Source organism: Schistocerca piceifrons, chromosome X (genome assembly GCF_021461385.2).
Source record: "Schistocerca piceifrons isolate TAMUIC-IGC-003096 chromosome X, iqSchPice1.1, whole genome shotgun sequence".
NCBI lineage: Eukaryota > Metazoa > Arthropoda > Insecta > Orthoptera > Acrididae > Schistocerca > Schistocerca piceifrons.
In genome coordinates, this window is record NC_060149.1 from 259,104,307 (window position 1) to 259,118,727 (window position 14,421).

Here is a 14,421-nt window from a genome sequence, read left to right on the forward strand (position 1 = left end):
GTTTGCAACACAAAAGAAGTAAATTATTGTTTATTTATAAATTATGCTATTGTTCGCAACACAGTTTATATGTCACCCTCATTACTTAAACGTGTACAAAGTACTAAGCTACATAAACTTGACAGAAAAGGTTCTATGACCACTGGAGATATTTAAAATAACATATTTTTGATCTATGCAACGAAAGATTGATTCTGGAACCAATCTTTGCTCCCTTGAATATCTGCAAAGTGTGATGGTGTATGTGATGTATTATGGCAAGAAAAGGAACATGTGACTATTGAAGGTATTTTTATTTTTGCTTTCATATTTTTATTTTCGTTCAACCTCTTACTCAAATGCCTCCACAAACTTATGAGTCATGTACTGAAATAGTGTTTTTTCTCTACTAGACAGAGATACAGGTTACTCAAAAGTCGTAACAGGACACATATACGCCATATTAATCCACATAAATCCACATGATGACAGAGTTTAACTCTATGAAACGAGTTGTTGAAATAAATAAAAAGTGAATGTCAACAGTAAACTTGATGTTTCATTCGATATCAGTAACAGTCATGGTAAAGAATAAGTAAAAAGTTTCGCATTTAAAGTTAATCTGACCTGCAGGATATTCGCAGTTGTTTTCGAAGATAAAAAGGCCTCAGAGAAACTTGCAATGGAGACTGAGTGCACACACTTCAGTAGAATTTTCACGGAAAATAATGTAATTCCAAATTATGTCAAGACTGGCATCAAAAAGGACACAAAAACCACAAAGAAAATATTGGAAAACATGTGGAAGCTATTGGGGAAGAACGAACTAAATACACTTCACATGAAAACACGAACGATCAATGCACAGCTTTATAATGCGGAGCTACTGTTGGGCAAGTTGCTTCGTTGAGTAGATTATCAATATATTACTGAAACAGAAAGTACACTGAATCCATTGTGCATAAAATGAAGAACACACCTACGAAAAAATAGTTAATTTTATCAATCAACAGTTACCTCCCAAGCCGAATGAAAACAGCTGAAAGAAAGGTTCCTCACATCTTTTCACACACACAAATACACAAAAATGGAATCCCTATCAGAACTGTATGAACAATCCAACCTTCAAACTCAATAAAAAGCTCATGAAAATTCTTAAAGAAGATTGCACATTTGACAATAAAAGAACAATTAGAAACACAAAAGAGTTACACAACATGTCAACAATATAAAACTTCCAAATGGGGAAACTTTCCCCATTTGATACACAAAACGTACGTTCCTCTGTACCAGTAGATCCTACACTGTAGGTTATTAAGGCCAACCTAGAAGAACACAAAAAATCTCTTTCCACACGCACACACACACACACACACACACACACACACACACACACACACACACACACACACACACATCACTGGACTAACAGACCTAATAGAACTCACACTCTAACATACCTATTTGAAGTGCAACAATAAGGTATTCAAGTAAAGAAATGGCCTGGCAGTTGGATAAAACATATCTGGAGTGCTAATTCTAATATTTATAACCACCTTGAAAGACAATATTACAACCACTATACCCTCAAAAACTTTATTTACGAATATGGATATGTAGGTGATACCAACACTTTAATTAATGGCACAAAAAATGATGTCAATGAGTTAAACCAATAGTTTAGCAACATCTATGAAAGTGTAAGATTCACAGTCGACTAGCAAGTAGATGCTGGCATATGCTTTCTAGATTTGATGATGAGAATAATGTAGACTAGACACGAATTAAAAACTTATCAGAAACCTACCACAACACACAACACACTAACATTTGAGGTTACACTCATCGGGTATTAGACGTACCCGGGAGGGGGGGAGTGGAGGGGTACACTGGGGGCCGAACCGCACAATAACCCTGGGTTTGGTGTATGGCGGTGGTGAGGTTGGTGGACTGCTGTGGACTGTTGTGGGGTTGTGAACCACTGAAGGCTATGACGGGTGAAGCCTCTCCGTCGTTTCTAGGTCCCCAGTCTAATACACACAAGCACACACACACACACTAAAATTCATAACACCTCTTTTCTCTCCACAGTCCACAAAAGTGCAGCATTCCAGGATATTGTGAACAGAGAAGTCCAACTATCACTCCCTGAAGTTAAATGCAAGTAAGAAACGGAAATAATGAAACAAGCACCCACTGCAAACGGGTATAGCAGCTGCACAGTTGACACAATGTCGCATAATATAAGGCTAACACAATGACAGCAAAAAAAAAAAACACACACACACACAAAATAACACCTTCTACACTATCCAATTCCTGGGTATTAGTTCATATTAGATTGCCAATGGCTTTGAATTCAAAGGCCTAAACATTTCTTTCACCACTGACAAAAAGATTGAGCAGAAATTACCTCATAGCAGCAAAACAAGAAACCCACTATATCATACAGATGTGCACAAAATTGAATGTTTGGAGTGTGACTGTTTCTTCATGTCAGACAGATTTGAGATTAGATTGAAGGAACACATGACAACATACAGAAACAAAACTATCGCACATCAGCAGTAGTCAGCCACCTGCATGAAGCTAACCTCCATGTTAAAAGCACAAGTCTCAGCATTCTACATCTGCAACCTAAAGACAAAAAACTGGCCATCCCTGAATCACTAAAAATATACAAATAGCAAAGAAAATAATCTTAGACGATCATAAGAGAGAAAAATGATCATGTAGGCAAGGTTCTGTGTTGTTCAGGAATCAGACCCATTTCTCAGAGTTGCCGGAAGATCTAAGGTTTCTTGAGGCCCACTAAGGATCCTGTGAATGCTCTCCACCCTGTAGGTGTTCACGAACTTCGGTGCGAATGTAGCGAAGCCTATGTTGGTGAAACCAGGAGACCCATTAGCGCTCGCGTTTCGGAGCGTGAACGTTAAATGCGACTGGGGCAGAACAACGACATAGCTGTAGCAGGACAACACCAGTAATGTGGCTGTACTATCAGTTTTCAAGAACCTACTCTGCAGCTATGGACGCAGCAACAGAAAATAAAGAGGCTAATGAAATAATTAAATGCCCTAACAACACGAAGAGGGAGGATGGCTACAAGTTATGGTACCTTACAGCCTCCACTCCATAACAACCTCTTCAAACTGTCCAATGACATTTCAGGTATGTGACGTCCGTAGCCACCAGATACCCGAAAATGACAGTATATAGCAGTGAACTGTGCTGAAGAGGATCGCAGCAAGTCGGTTGAAATGTCGGCAATTTAGCTGTTCCAGTAGTTTACCATTACATGACCCAATACCCAAAATTATTTTATCAAAAAACGATATTATTTAAAACAGTCTACTCTCAGTCAACGCTATTAAATTTGTATATCCATGCATGCGCGCGCTCGCGTGCCATCACACACACACACACACATACACACACACACACACACACACACACACACACCGTCTCTCTCTCTCTCTCTCTCTCTCTATCTATCTATCTATCTGTCTATCTACCAATGTAATACAATAATAGTGAGTAAATTATTGTTTATGTATAAATTATGCCATTGTTGAAAATTATTACACTTAATGTTTCTAAAATGTCGTCCTCATTACTTAAATATGTATTTAATACTATGCTATATATAACTGATAAGAAAGAATCTATGACGACTGGAAATATTTAAAGTTACATTTCTGTTCATCTACGTAACCAAAAATCTTTACGATGATTTCAGATTTGCTCTAAAATAGTGTTTTGTTGTGCTGTATGTTCTTTGCACGAATTAAATTCTAGACTACATCTTTGCTCCCCTCAGAATTTTCAAAGTGTGATGGTGTACGAGGTCTGTTCAAAAAATTCCGGAACTTTATCCACAAAACTTTCTACACTTCACTTTTACTTATTGTGCGTGGTCTTCTTCGAAATACTCTACTCCATAATTGATACACCGCTCCCAACGCCGTTTCCACTTTTGGAAGCAGTCTTGGTACGCCTCTTGCTGGACCGTGGGAAGCGCCGTCTGTGGGTGTTCTTTCATCTCGTCTATCGTCGTAAATCTTCATCCTTTTAACGGGTTTTTCAACTTTGGAAAAAAAGGTCCGCAGAGGCTAGGTCTCAAGCGCTTGGAGAATGAGGCAGCACAGTGAGTTCGTTTTTTGCTCAGTAGTCACGCACCAACAGGGATGAATGTGCAGGAGGGTTATCGTGATGGAAGGGCCATGAATTGTCTCGTTACATTTCGCGCCATTTCCTTCTCATATTTTCATGCAGGTGTCGCAACACGTCGCGATAGTACCATCGATTAACAGTTTGTCCCTGTGGCACGAATTCGTGATGAACTAATGTTTCAAAGACCAAGAAAACCATCAACATGGCTTTAACATTTGACCTGACCTGATGAGCTTTTGTTGTTCTTGGAGAACCTTCCCTGACCCATTGTGAAGACTGAAGCTTGGTCTCGTTGGTCTCAACATCATAACTGTAGAACCACGTCACATCACAAGTTATGATTCTCCTAAGGAACATCTCGTTCTCATTTGGGCCATCCAAAAGCTCTTCAAACACTGCGAGGAGAATATCTTTCTGGTCTTGACTCATGAGCCGTAGGACGAACTTGGCGGCAATACGATGCATTCCAAGATGTTGTGTGTCAGGATTTCATGACATGATCCAACTGAAATGTTACATTCTGCCGCAATCCGTCGGACAATCAGTCTTCGACTGGCGCGCACAATTTCGTTTCTGACGTGAGCGCCGTCAATAGACGTCGAAGGGCGTTCTGAACGAGGGTCATCCTTAACTTCCGTTCAGCCATTTTTGTAGCGTGTGAACCATTCGTAACATCGAGTACGGCTTAAGCGTTCATCGCCGTAGGCTTCCTGAATCTTTTGGTGTTTCTCTGTAAAGGTTTTCTTGAGTTACACGAAAATTTAATGCAGATACGTTGCACCTCTAACTCTGCCATCTCGAAATTAGCAAACTGTGCCACACATCGTTCTACGCAATACAGCAATGAACAATTACTAACAGACATACAACAATGAAACTTCCGGCAGTTACACATATAAATAAATACAATGAAAAATGAAACGTCGTGTGGCTAGGGACTCCCACCGGGTAGACCGTTCGCCTGGTGCGAGTCTTTTGAGGTGACGCCACTTTGGCGACTTGCATGTCGGTGAGGATGAGATGATGATGGTTAGGACAACACAACACCCAGCCTCTGAGCGAAGAGAATCTCCAACCCAGCCGGGAATCGAACTTTGGCCCCTTGGCATGACATTGAATCGGCCTGACCACTCAGCTACCGGGGCGGATATTAAATACAGCCATGTGCAGGGATGAAAATTACATTTCGCTCCAACACATCATTGGCGGCAAATTACGAATGTTCCAGAACTTTTTGAATAGACCTCGTATGTGATGTTTCACGATAGGAAAAGGAGTCTGTACTCAGCACAGATATTTTATTTTTACTTTCACATTTATATTTTAGTTTATCCAAACCCCCAAATGCCTCTAAAAAGCTACGAGCCATGTACTGAAATAGTGTTTTTTTTTGTCTACTAGACAGTTGCACATGTTATCTCAAAGTCATAGTACAATAAACACCTGCCATATTAATGCACGTAAGTCCACTTGAAGACTTAAACCTACGAAACAAGTGGTTGAAATAAATAAAAGGTGACTGGTATCAGTAAATTTGTTGTTTCATTTGATATCAACAACTTCCATGGTAAAGGCGAACCAAAAATGTTCATATTTGTCTTAAGACAGTACCAGTTCAACTAAAAATCAGCACTCCATAGTAGGACCAAAACAAGCCATAACTGCATGGCTTAATGCAGAAAGTATTGTAAGACAACTGTCTGTGATATCAGTGTCAAATGTGTGGGCAAGTAGAGTTCTTGATACTACTATTATTTATTTTGTGGTTGTTTTTGGAGAGATTTTCCAATTTTGTTATTGTTTGGAACTGTGTATTATTAGTTTGAGAACTTCTTTAATTACTTGTTTTAGATGGACATGTGTGCCATGATGTCGTGTGATCTTGCTATATCTAACTCAATCTGGCATCCTCTTCAGGAAATGTGTTACTAATTGATTATGTTACCTTCGGGATACATCGCTATTTAGCGTAAGACTATTAACCAAAACAGAACAGAGACTAAGATTTCGAGAAACCTATGAAAATTGTAACACTGCTAAGAGTAAATTGCAAAGCGATGGAAAAGTAATACTTCTCTGGCTTACAAATTGGTTATTACAGCTTTTTGCACCATTATCATGTAAGATTGTTTGTATTTCTAAACAGGGTTTAGAAGTAGTAATCAGAAAATCTCTCATTAACAATACTTACCTCGCATGAATCAGATCCTCCTTTCTGCCAACCAGCACATATGAAAATTTCAGGTATGTGTTCTATATATCCTGCTGACCGATACATGGATTCACATAGAGTGTTGTTGATAACAGGTACCGAAACTTCCTGTAGTACACTTGGCAGTGGTCCATCTGAAAAGGAATGCCAAGAAATGAATAACTATAGTTACTGGAAGTATCGAACAAAATTATATATGAAATTAGTGCTAAATTATTGTTGCTTATATTATCTTCAAATTACTTTAAATAAAGCAAAAAGAGAAAGAGTACGCCACATTAAGAGCCAAGGGAAACGTTCGACCCCTCAGGGAAAAGAGAAAAATTATTTGTATGGTATAAAGTGACTGCAGAAGCGTACATGTTATGATGCCAAGAACACTCATAACGTTAGTAACATCGATATGGTATTAGGAAAGCTGTCTGAAGCTGGTAGTGAAATCTTAAATTGTGACTGGAATATGTATCACAAGCATAGGCTGGGAACCAATAGGGATGAAGTATTTGATATTGCACAAAACTTTAGAATATCAAGTGACATTATTAAAGATTCCGAATCTGAAATAATCTTGGTGAAGCTAAGTGTGGACGAAAAATGGTAATAAGATGTTTTTATAGACCGTCTGCCACTTGAACTGCACCGACGGAACGTTTCAGAGAACACTTGCACTATATCGAAAGCAAATTTTCTAATCTTGCTATGGAAAGATTTCAGCTTTCCAGATAGAGACTTCAGATACTCACTCGATTACAATGAAAGCCAGGGACAGGTATTTGGGGGAGATTGTTTTAAGCACTTTTTACAAAAAAAAAATTTGTGCTTAGAGAGCTTATTTAGAAGAGAAACGCTTCTGTTTTTGCTATATAGTGGCCATCGAGTATTTTAATTAAATTCAGAAACTCTTTAAACACATTAGAAAACAGAATACGAAATATTGTGAATCGAGCTCTCTCCGCCTTAGAATCTCTCATCATTGCTTTGCATATCCAAAACCAGAACCAAACGTGCTTGGGTACAATTTTCGTGTGCTTAGGTGTAATTTTCTTTGATTCAGTCGTAAATTAAACATGCAGAGGAATATAATACAGTGCATCACCAGAATGTATTATTTTCTTTCTTTTTGGGAGAAAAAGGTACATTAGGAACTTGAGCAATTTACATTGTATAATTGCACTCATGATGCAGCTCTAACTCCACTAATCCAATTCATTATTTTACCAAGAATTAAATATCAGAGATTCTTCACTAGCATCACTTTTGTGTAGAGAAAGTTTAGAAATAAGAGGAGTTGGACACAAAGTCAAAAATATTGAAACAAGCAATTTTTTTAGATTAGAACATAGAAGCATGTGCTTGTGAGTTGTTATTGCAGAATACTTCTTTTGTAATTGTAACAGTCTACACATTTTCTTTAAGAAACTTCTAGATTCCTTGTTGGTCTACCTCTCAGACAAGAAAAAACAGACAGTAGTAGATTTCATTATGGATTTTTTAAAAGATCTTTCTCAGGAAAAGTGAACTGGACTCCTTATTAGGCTATTTCAATCTGATTTCCTAGATAGCAGTACCCTGACTGACAAAATTATTCGAGGAAGGGCTAAGGCTGAAACAATCAGCATGCACCTAATTCATATCACTGTTGGATCATGATGCACAATTAATGGAACTGAACAATGTAACAACTTACAGCTCTGAGGCATGTTCATACAAAGCTTTGAGGATTTGTAATGACACTAGGATACAATATTTTAAGAGTAAGTCAAAAGAGGCTATGTAGGATAAAGTATGTATGGAAAAAGATACTGATGTGTAGTTCAGTGTATTCCATAGTAAATCTGTGTCAATATTTAAAAGCAACTTTTTAAAAAATTATATAGAAAGTCCATAAAAAAGAAAGCCATGGATAACCTTAAGATTAAAATGCCTTATGAGAGGAAATGGGAAATTTATATAATCGCCTCAACAAGTCAAGACCGGACATTACTCGCACTCTACAAAAAAATATTTTAATACATTAAGGGGAGTCATTAATATGTCCAGAAATATGCATATCGTAACAGAAATTAACAGTACAGATAATAAGATTAAAATTATTTGGGATATTGTGAAATGGAAGGCAGAACAACCAGTCAGTGTACAAGATACTTTCCCAAACTGGATGCCAGTGTTGTGAATGATAATAAACAAGCTGTGAGTGTTTTTAACTATCACTTTCTGAACATACAAGCAGAAATAGAACTAAATGGTTGAGATGAGGAAGCAAGGGAATGTATTGAAAATGTCATGTTACTATGGTGCTGATGGCATTTCAAACAGAATTGTTAAGAGTTGGTTTAACTTAATAAGAAATGTCCATTCTTCCAGACCGTGTAAATATGTCAATGTTGAACCTCTTTATAAGAAAGATGGCAAGAAAGAGTTAAATAACTATCTTTCTGTTTCCTTACTGATGTCTTTCTCCAAAATATTCGAAAAAGTAATGTATTCATGATCAGTTCCTCATTTGAATGGAACCAGTGTGCTTAACACATCACAACTTGGACTCCAGAAACGCTACTCGACTGAGAATCCTTTTTATATATTCACTGACCAAATACTGCAAATGTTAAGTAATAAAATATCTCTAGTTGATGTTCTTTGTGATCTTTCCAATGAGTTTGATTGTGTAGATCGTGATAATCTCTTAGAAAAACGTAAATTTTATGTAACTGATGGTTTTACAAGAGCCTGGTGTGAATCATACTAAACAAACAAAGTGCAAAACTTTTTGATGAATACTTCAAAGAAAATTGGAAGGAAAGAAAATGACTGGAAAAAAATCGTGAAGGGAATCCCATACAGTTCAATTTGGGATCTACTCCTATTCCTTATCTATTAAAATGACCTTTCCCTTAATATCCATCAAGCAGAATCGTTATTTTTTGCAGACAATCCCAATTTTGTGATAGATTTCTTAAAAGAGAAAGTGAGAGAAAAAATCGTTAACGACGTTTTTCAAAATATTATTACTAAATGGTTCTCCAAAAACGGACTCACCCTAAATTTTAAGAAAGTACACTATGTTCCAGTCTGTAAACAAACAGAGTCATATCAACAATTGATGCAGTACTTCAACAGGTGTCAGTAAATGGGGTAGAGTGCTGCAAAATTTTCGGTGTACATATTGATGTGAAGTTGAAGTGAAGAAGCATATTTAAGAATTAATTTCAGCTACTTTTTTCTTCATATAATTGCTAGTCTTGGGAACGAACGGATCAAACTGTAAATATTATGCATACTTCCACTCAGTAATTTTCATGTGACAGTATTATGGAATGTTTCAAAACTTAGGAAAAAATTGCTGATAGCACAAAATCGAGCGCTAAGAATGACCTGCGGTGTTCACCTGCAGTCATCTTGCAAGCTCCTCTTCAAGGTGTTAGGAGTTTCATAACATATACATTCGCTGGTGAAATTCGTCATAAACAGTTCACAACAATTTCAGAAGAATGGCGAAGGTCATACTTACAACACTAGGAGGAAAAAATGGCGTTTTACCCATTATCAAAGCTGCCAATGCCACAGAAAAGAGTTCAGTACGCATCAACAAAAATCTTTGATGATATGCCTAATAATATAAAACGTCTGATATGTACCAAAGCAATAAATATAAACTAGAATCATTTCTTGCAAACAGCTATTTCTGTTACAATAGAAGAATTTTTATTTAAGAATTGGTAGCCTGTATGAAAAATCCTAGTTTTTAAGTGTAATTGCATGAGCAAGACTGATAAATAATATGTTCATTAATGCTAAAACTGACTCGTTCCACATCATTTCAATAAAAATGAAGATGTTTAAATGATCTATGGAACATGTAACTAACAAACTAGCGAGCACTGCGTTGCTGATCTGTAGCATCATTTGAAGTTGACTCTGTTGCTCTGTTATTGACATATGCTGACAATGTCTAGATTTCTTCCAAGAGTAAAAATGCTAGTTTCAGCTGTCATATGTGACATCCTTAGTTTAGCAAAGGCTTTCACTCACAAAGAAAATTTCTTCATACTCATGATGTACGCCGTAACTATATTGTCTACCAGGAGTATTTGGAGTCTGTTTGTGTTCTAAATAAATAATAACTTCGCGTACAGAAGTGGACGATTCCATGTGAGCCGTCAAATTCTGTTGTGTCACTTACATACAAGCTGAATTGAGTATACGTAAATAATAACAATAAGAGAAAAAATAGTGTTTTTTCTTTGTAAACTCATTTTTATTAACTCTTTCTTAAAACTTGATGTTTATATGTTATTAATAGTAACAGTTTCTTGATATTATCCGTGAATAACGGTTTTATACTGCAGACAGTAAGACGAAATAATTTTGCTGCAGGTACATATGCAAGACTAAACACGATTGTCTCTCCAGCTTAGAGCGCAGGGTGACGTGGTGTTTACATAATATATAAGAGCTCTTTAGTCTGCACTGGATATAAATACGGCCTTACTTATCTCAGAGGTGGACGACAATGCACTATTAACTAGGTACCTTTTCTGATGTTTGACGGAGGGTACATTTTTTACTAACGTCATTTCCCGATGATCTGGAGACTTAAAACCTTAAAATAGCGCATGAAATGCGATAATAACTTGCTTTCTTATCTGGTGTGTAGCGGAACGTACTTCGTGCACCACCCCGATTTACCCCTTTTCCTGTCCCAGTCGCGAATTGTTCATGGTAAGAACGATTGCTGGTAAGTCTCCCTGTGAGCTCGAATCTCTCTAACTTTTAGCTTCACTATCTTTTCGTGCCCCCCCCCCCCCCCCATGACCATGGACCTTGCCGTTGGTGGAGAGGCTTTCGTGCCTCAGCGATACAGATGGCCGTACCGTAGGTGCAACCACAACGGAGGGGTATCTGTTGAGAGGCCAGACAAACGTGTGGTTCCTGAAGAGGGGCAGCAGCCTTTTCTATAGTTGCTGGGGCAGCAGTCTGGATGATTGACTGATCTGGCCTTGTAACACTAACCAAAACGGCCTAGCTGTGCTGGTACTGCGAACGGCTGAAAGCAAGGGGAAACTACGGCCGTAATTTTTCCCATGGGCATGCAGCTTTACTGTATGGTTAAATGATGATGGCGTCCTCTTGGGTAAAATATTCCAGAGGTAAAATAGTCCCCCATTCGGATCTCCGGGCGGGGACTACTCAAGAGGATGTCATTATCAGGACAAAGAAAACTGGCGTTCTACGGAGCGGAGCGTGGAATGTCAGATCCCTTAATCGGGCAGGTAGGTTAGAAAATTTAAAAAGGGAAATGGATAGGTTAAAGTTAGATATAGTGGGAATTAGTGAAGTTCGGTGGCAGGAGGAACAAGACTTCTGGTCAGGTGACTACAGAGTTATAAACACAAAATCAAATAGGGGTAATGCAGGAATAGGTTTAATAATGAATAGAAAAATAGGAATGCGGGTAAGCTACTACAAACAGCATAGTGAACGCATTGTTGTGGTCAAGATAGATACGAAGCCCACGCCTACTACAGTAGTACAAGTTTATATGCCAACTAGCTCTGCAGATGATGAAGAAATTGAAGAAATGTATCATGAAATAAGAGAAATTATTCAGATAGTGAAGGGTGACGAAAATTTAATAGTCATGGGTGACTGGAAATCGGTAGTAGGAAAACGGAGAGAAGGAAACGTAGTAGGTGAATATGGATTGGGGCTAGGAAATGAAAGAGAAAGCCGCCTGGTAGAATTTTGCACAGAGCACAACTTAATCATAGCTAACACTTGGTTCAAGAATCATAAAAGAAGGCTCTATACATGGAAGAAGCCTGGAGATACTGACAGGTTTCAGATAGATTATCTAATGGTAAGACAGAGATTTAGGAACCAGGTTTTAAATTGTAAGACATTTCCAGGGGCAGATGTGGACTCTGACCACAATCTATTGGTTATGTCCTGTAGATTAAAACTGAAGAAACTGCAAAAAGGTGGGAATTTAAGGAGATTTGACCTGGATAAACTGAAAGGACCAGAGGTTGTACAGAGTTTCAGGGAGAGCATAAGGGAACAATTGACAGGAACGGGGGAAAGAAATACAGTAGAAGAACAATGGGTAGCTTTGAGGGATGAAGTAGTGAAGGCAGCAGAGGATCAAGTAGGTAAAAAGTCGAGGGTTAGTAGAAATCCTTGGGTAACAGAAGGTATATTGAATTTAATTGATGAAAGGAGAAAATATAAAAATGCAGTAAATGAAGCAGGCAAAAATGAGATCGACAGGAAGCGCAAAATGGCTAAGCAGGGATGGCTAGAGGACAAATGTAGGGATGTAGAGGCTTATCTCACTAGGGGTAAGATAGATACTGCCTACACGAAAATTAAAGAGACCTTTGGAGAAAAGAGAACCACTTGTATGAATATTAAGAGCTCAGGTGGAAACCCAGTTCTAAGCAAAGAAGGGAAAGCAGAAAGGTGGAAGGAGTATATAGAAGGTCTATACAAGGGCGATGTACTTGAGGACAATATTATGGAAATGGGAGAGGATGTAGATGAAGATGAAATGGGAGATATGATACTGCGTGAAGAGTTTGACAGAGCACGGAAAGACCTGAGTCGGAACAAGGCCCCGGGAGTAGACAACATTCCTTTGGAACTACTGACGGCCTTGGGAGAGCCAGTCCTCTCAAAACTCTACGATCTGGTGAGCAAGATGTATGAAACAGGCGAAATACCCTCAGACTTCAAGAAAAATATAATAATTCCAATCCCAAAGAAAGCAGGTGTTGACAGATGTGAAAATTACCGAACTATCAGTTTCATAAGTCACAGCTGCAAAATACTAACGCGAATTCTTTACAGAAGAATGGAAAAACTAGTAGAAGCCGACCTCGGGGAAGATCAGTTTGGATTCCGTAGAAATGTTGGAACACGTGAGGCAATACTGACCCTACGACTCATCTTAGAAGCTAGATTGAGGAAGGGCAAACCTACGTTTCTAGCATTTGCAGACTTAGAGAAAGCTTTTGACAATGTTGACTGGAATACTCTCTTTCAAATTCTGAAGGTGGCAGGGGTAAAATACAGGGAGCGAAAGGCTATTTACAATTTGTACAAAAACCAGATGGCAGTTATAAGAGTCGAGGGCATGAAAGGGAAGCAGTGGTTGGGAAGGGAGTGAGACAGGGCTGTAGCCTATCCCCGATGTTATTCAATCTGTATATTGAGCAAGCAGTGAAGGAAACAAAAGAAAAATTCGGAGTAGGTATTAAAATCCATGGAGAAGAAATAAAAACTTTGAGGTTCGCCGATGACATTGTAATTGTATCAGAGACAGCAACGGACTTGGAAGAGCAGTTGAACGGAATGGATAGTGTCTTGAAAGGAGGATATAAGATGAACACCAACAAAAGCAAAACGAGGATAATGGAATGTAGTCGAATTAAGTCAGGTGATGCTGAGGGAATTAGATTAGGAAATGAGACACTTAAAGTACTAAAGGAGTTTTGCTATTTGGGGAGCAAAATAACTGATGATGGTCGAAGTAGAGAGGATATAAAATGTAGACTTGCAATGGCAAGGAAAGCATTTCTGGAGAAGAGAAATTTGTTAACATCAAGTACAGATTTAAGTGTGAGAAAGTCATTTCTGAAAGTATTTGTATGGAGTGTAGCCATGTATGGAAGTGAAACATGGACGATAAATAGTTTGGACAAGAAGAGAATAGAAGCTTTTGAAATGTGGTGCTACAGAAGAATGCTGAAGATTAGATGGGTAGATCACATAACTAATGAGGAAGTATTGAATAGGATTGGGGAGAAGAGAAGTTTGTGGCACAGCTTGACTAGAAGAAGGGATCGGTTGGTAGGACATGTTCTGAGGCATCATGGGATCACCAATTTAGTATTGGAGGGCAGCATGGAGGGTAAAAATCGTAGAGGGAGACCAAGAGATGAATACACTAACCAGATTCAGAAGGATGTAGGTTGCGGTAAGTACTGGGAGATGAAGAGGCTTGTACAGGATAGAGTAGCATGGAGAGCTGCATCAAACCAGTCTCAGGACTGAAGACC

General features: G+C 38.3%; 1 protein-coding gene across 3 annotated transcripts in view; it reads right to left on the reverse strand.

The window, feature by feature from the left end:
• The window catches only part of LOC124722049 (serine proteinase stubble), a 230,948-nt gene that overhangs the window by 2,292 nt on the left and 214,235 nt on the right, over window positions 1-14,421 (reverse strand). For all 3 annotated transcript variants that reach the window (XM_047247240.1, XM_047247239.1, XM_047247241.1), the window contains one exon: window positions 6,344-6,498. In XM_047247240.1, the coding sequence (XP_047103196.1) occupies window positions 6,344-6,498 (155 nt within the window). The remainder of the gene's footprint in view (window positions 1-6,343; window positions 6,499-14,421) is intronic.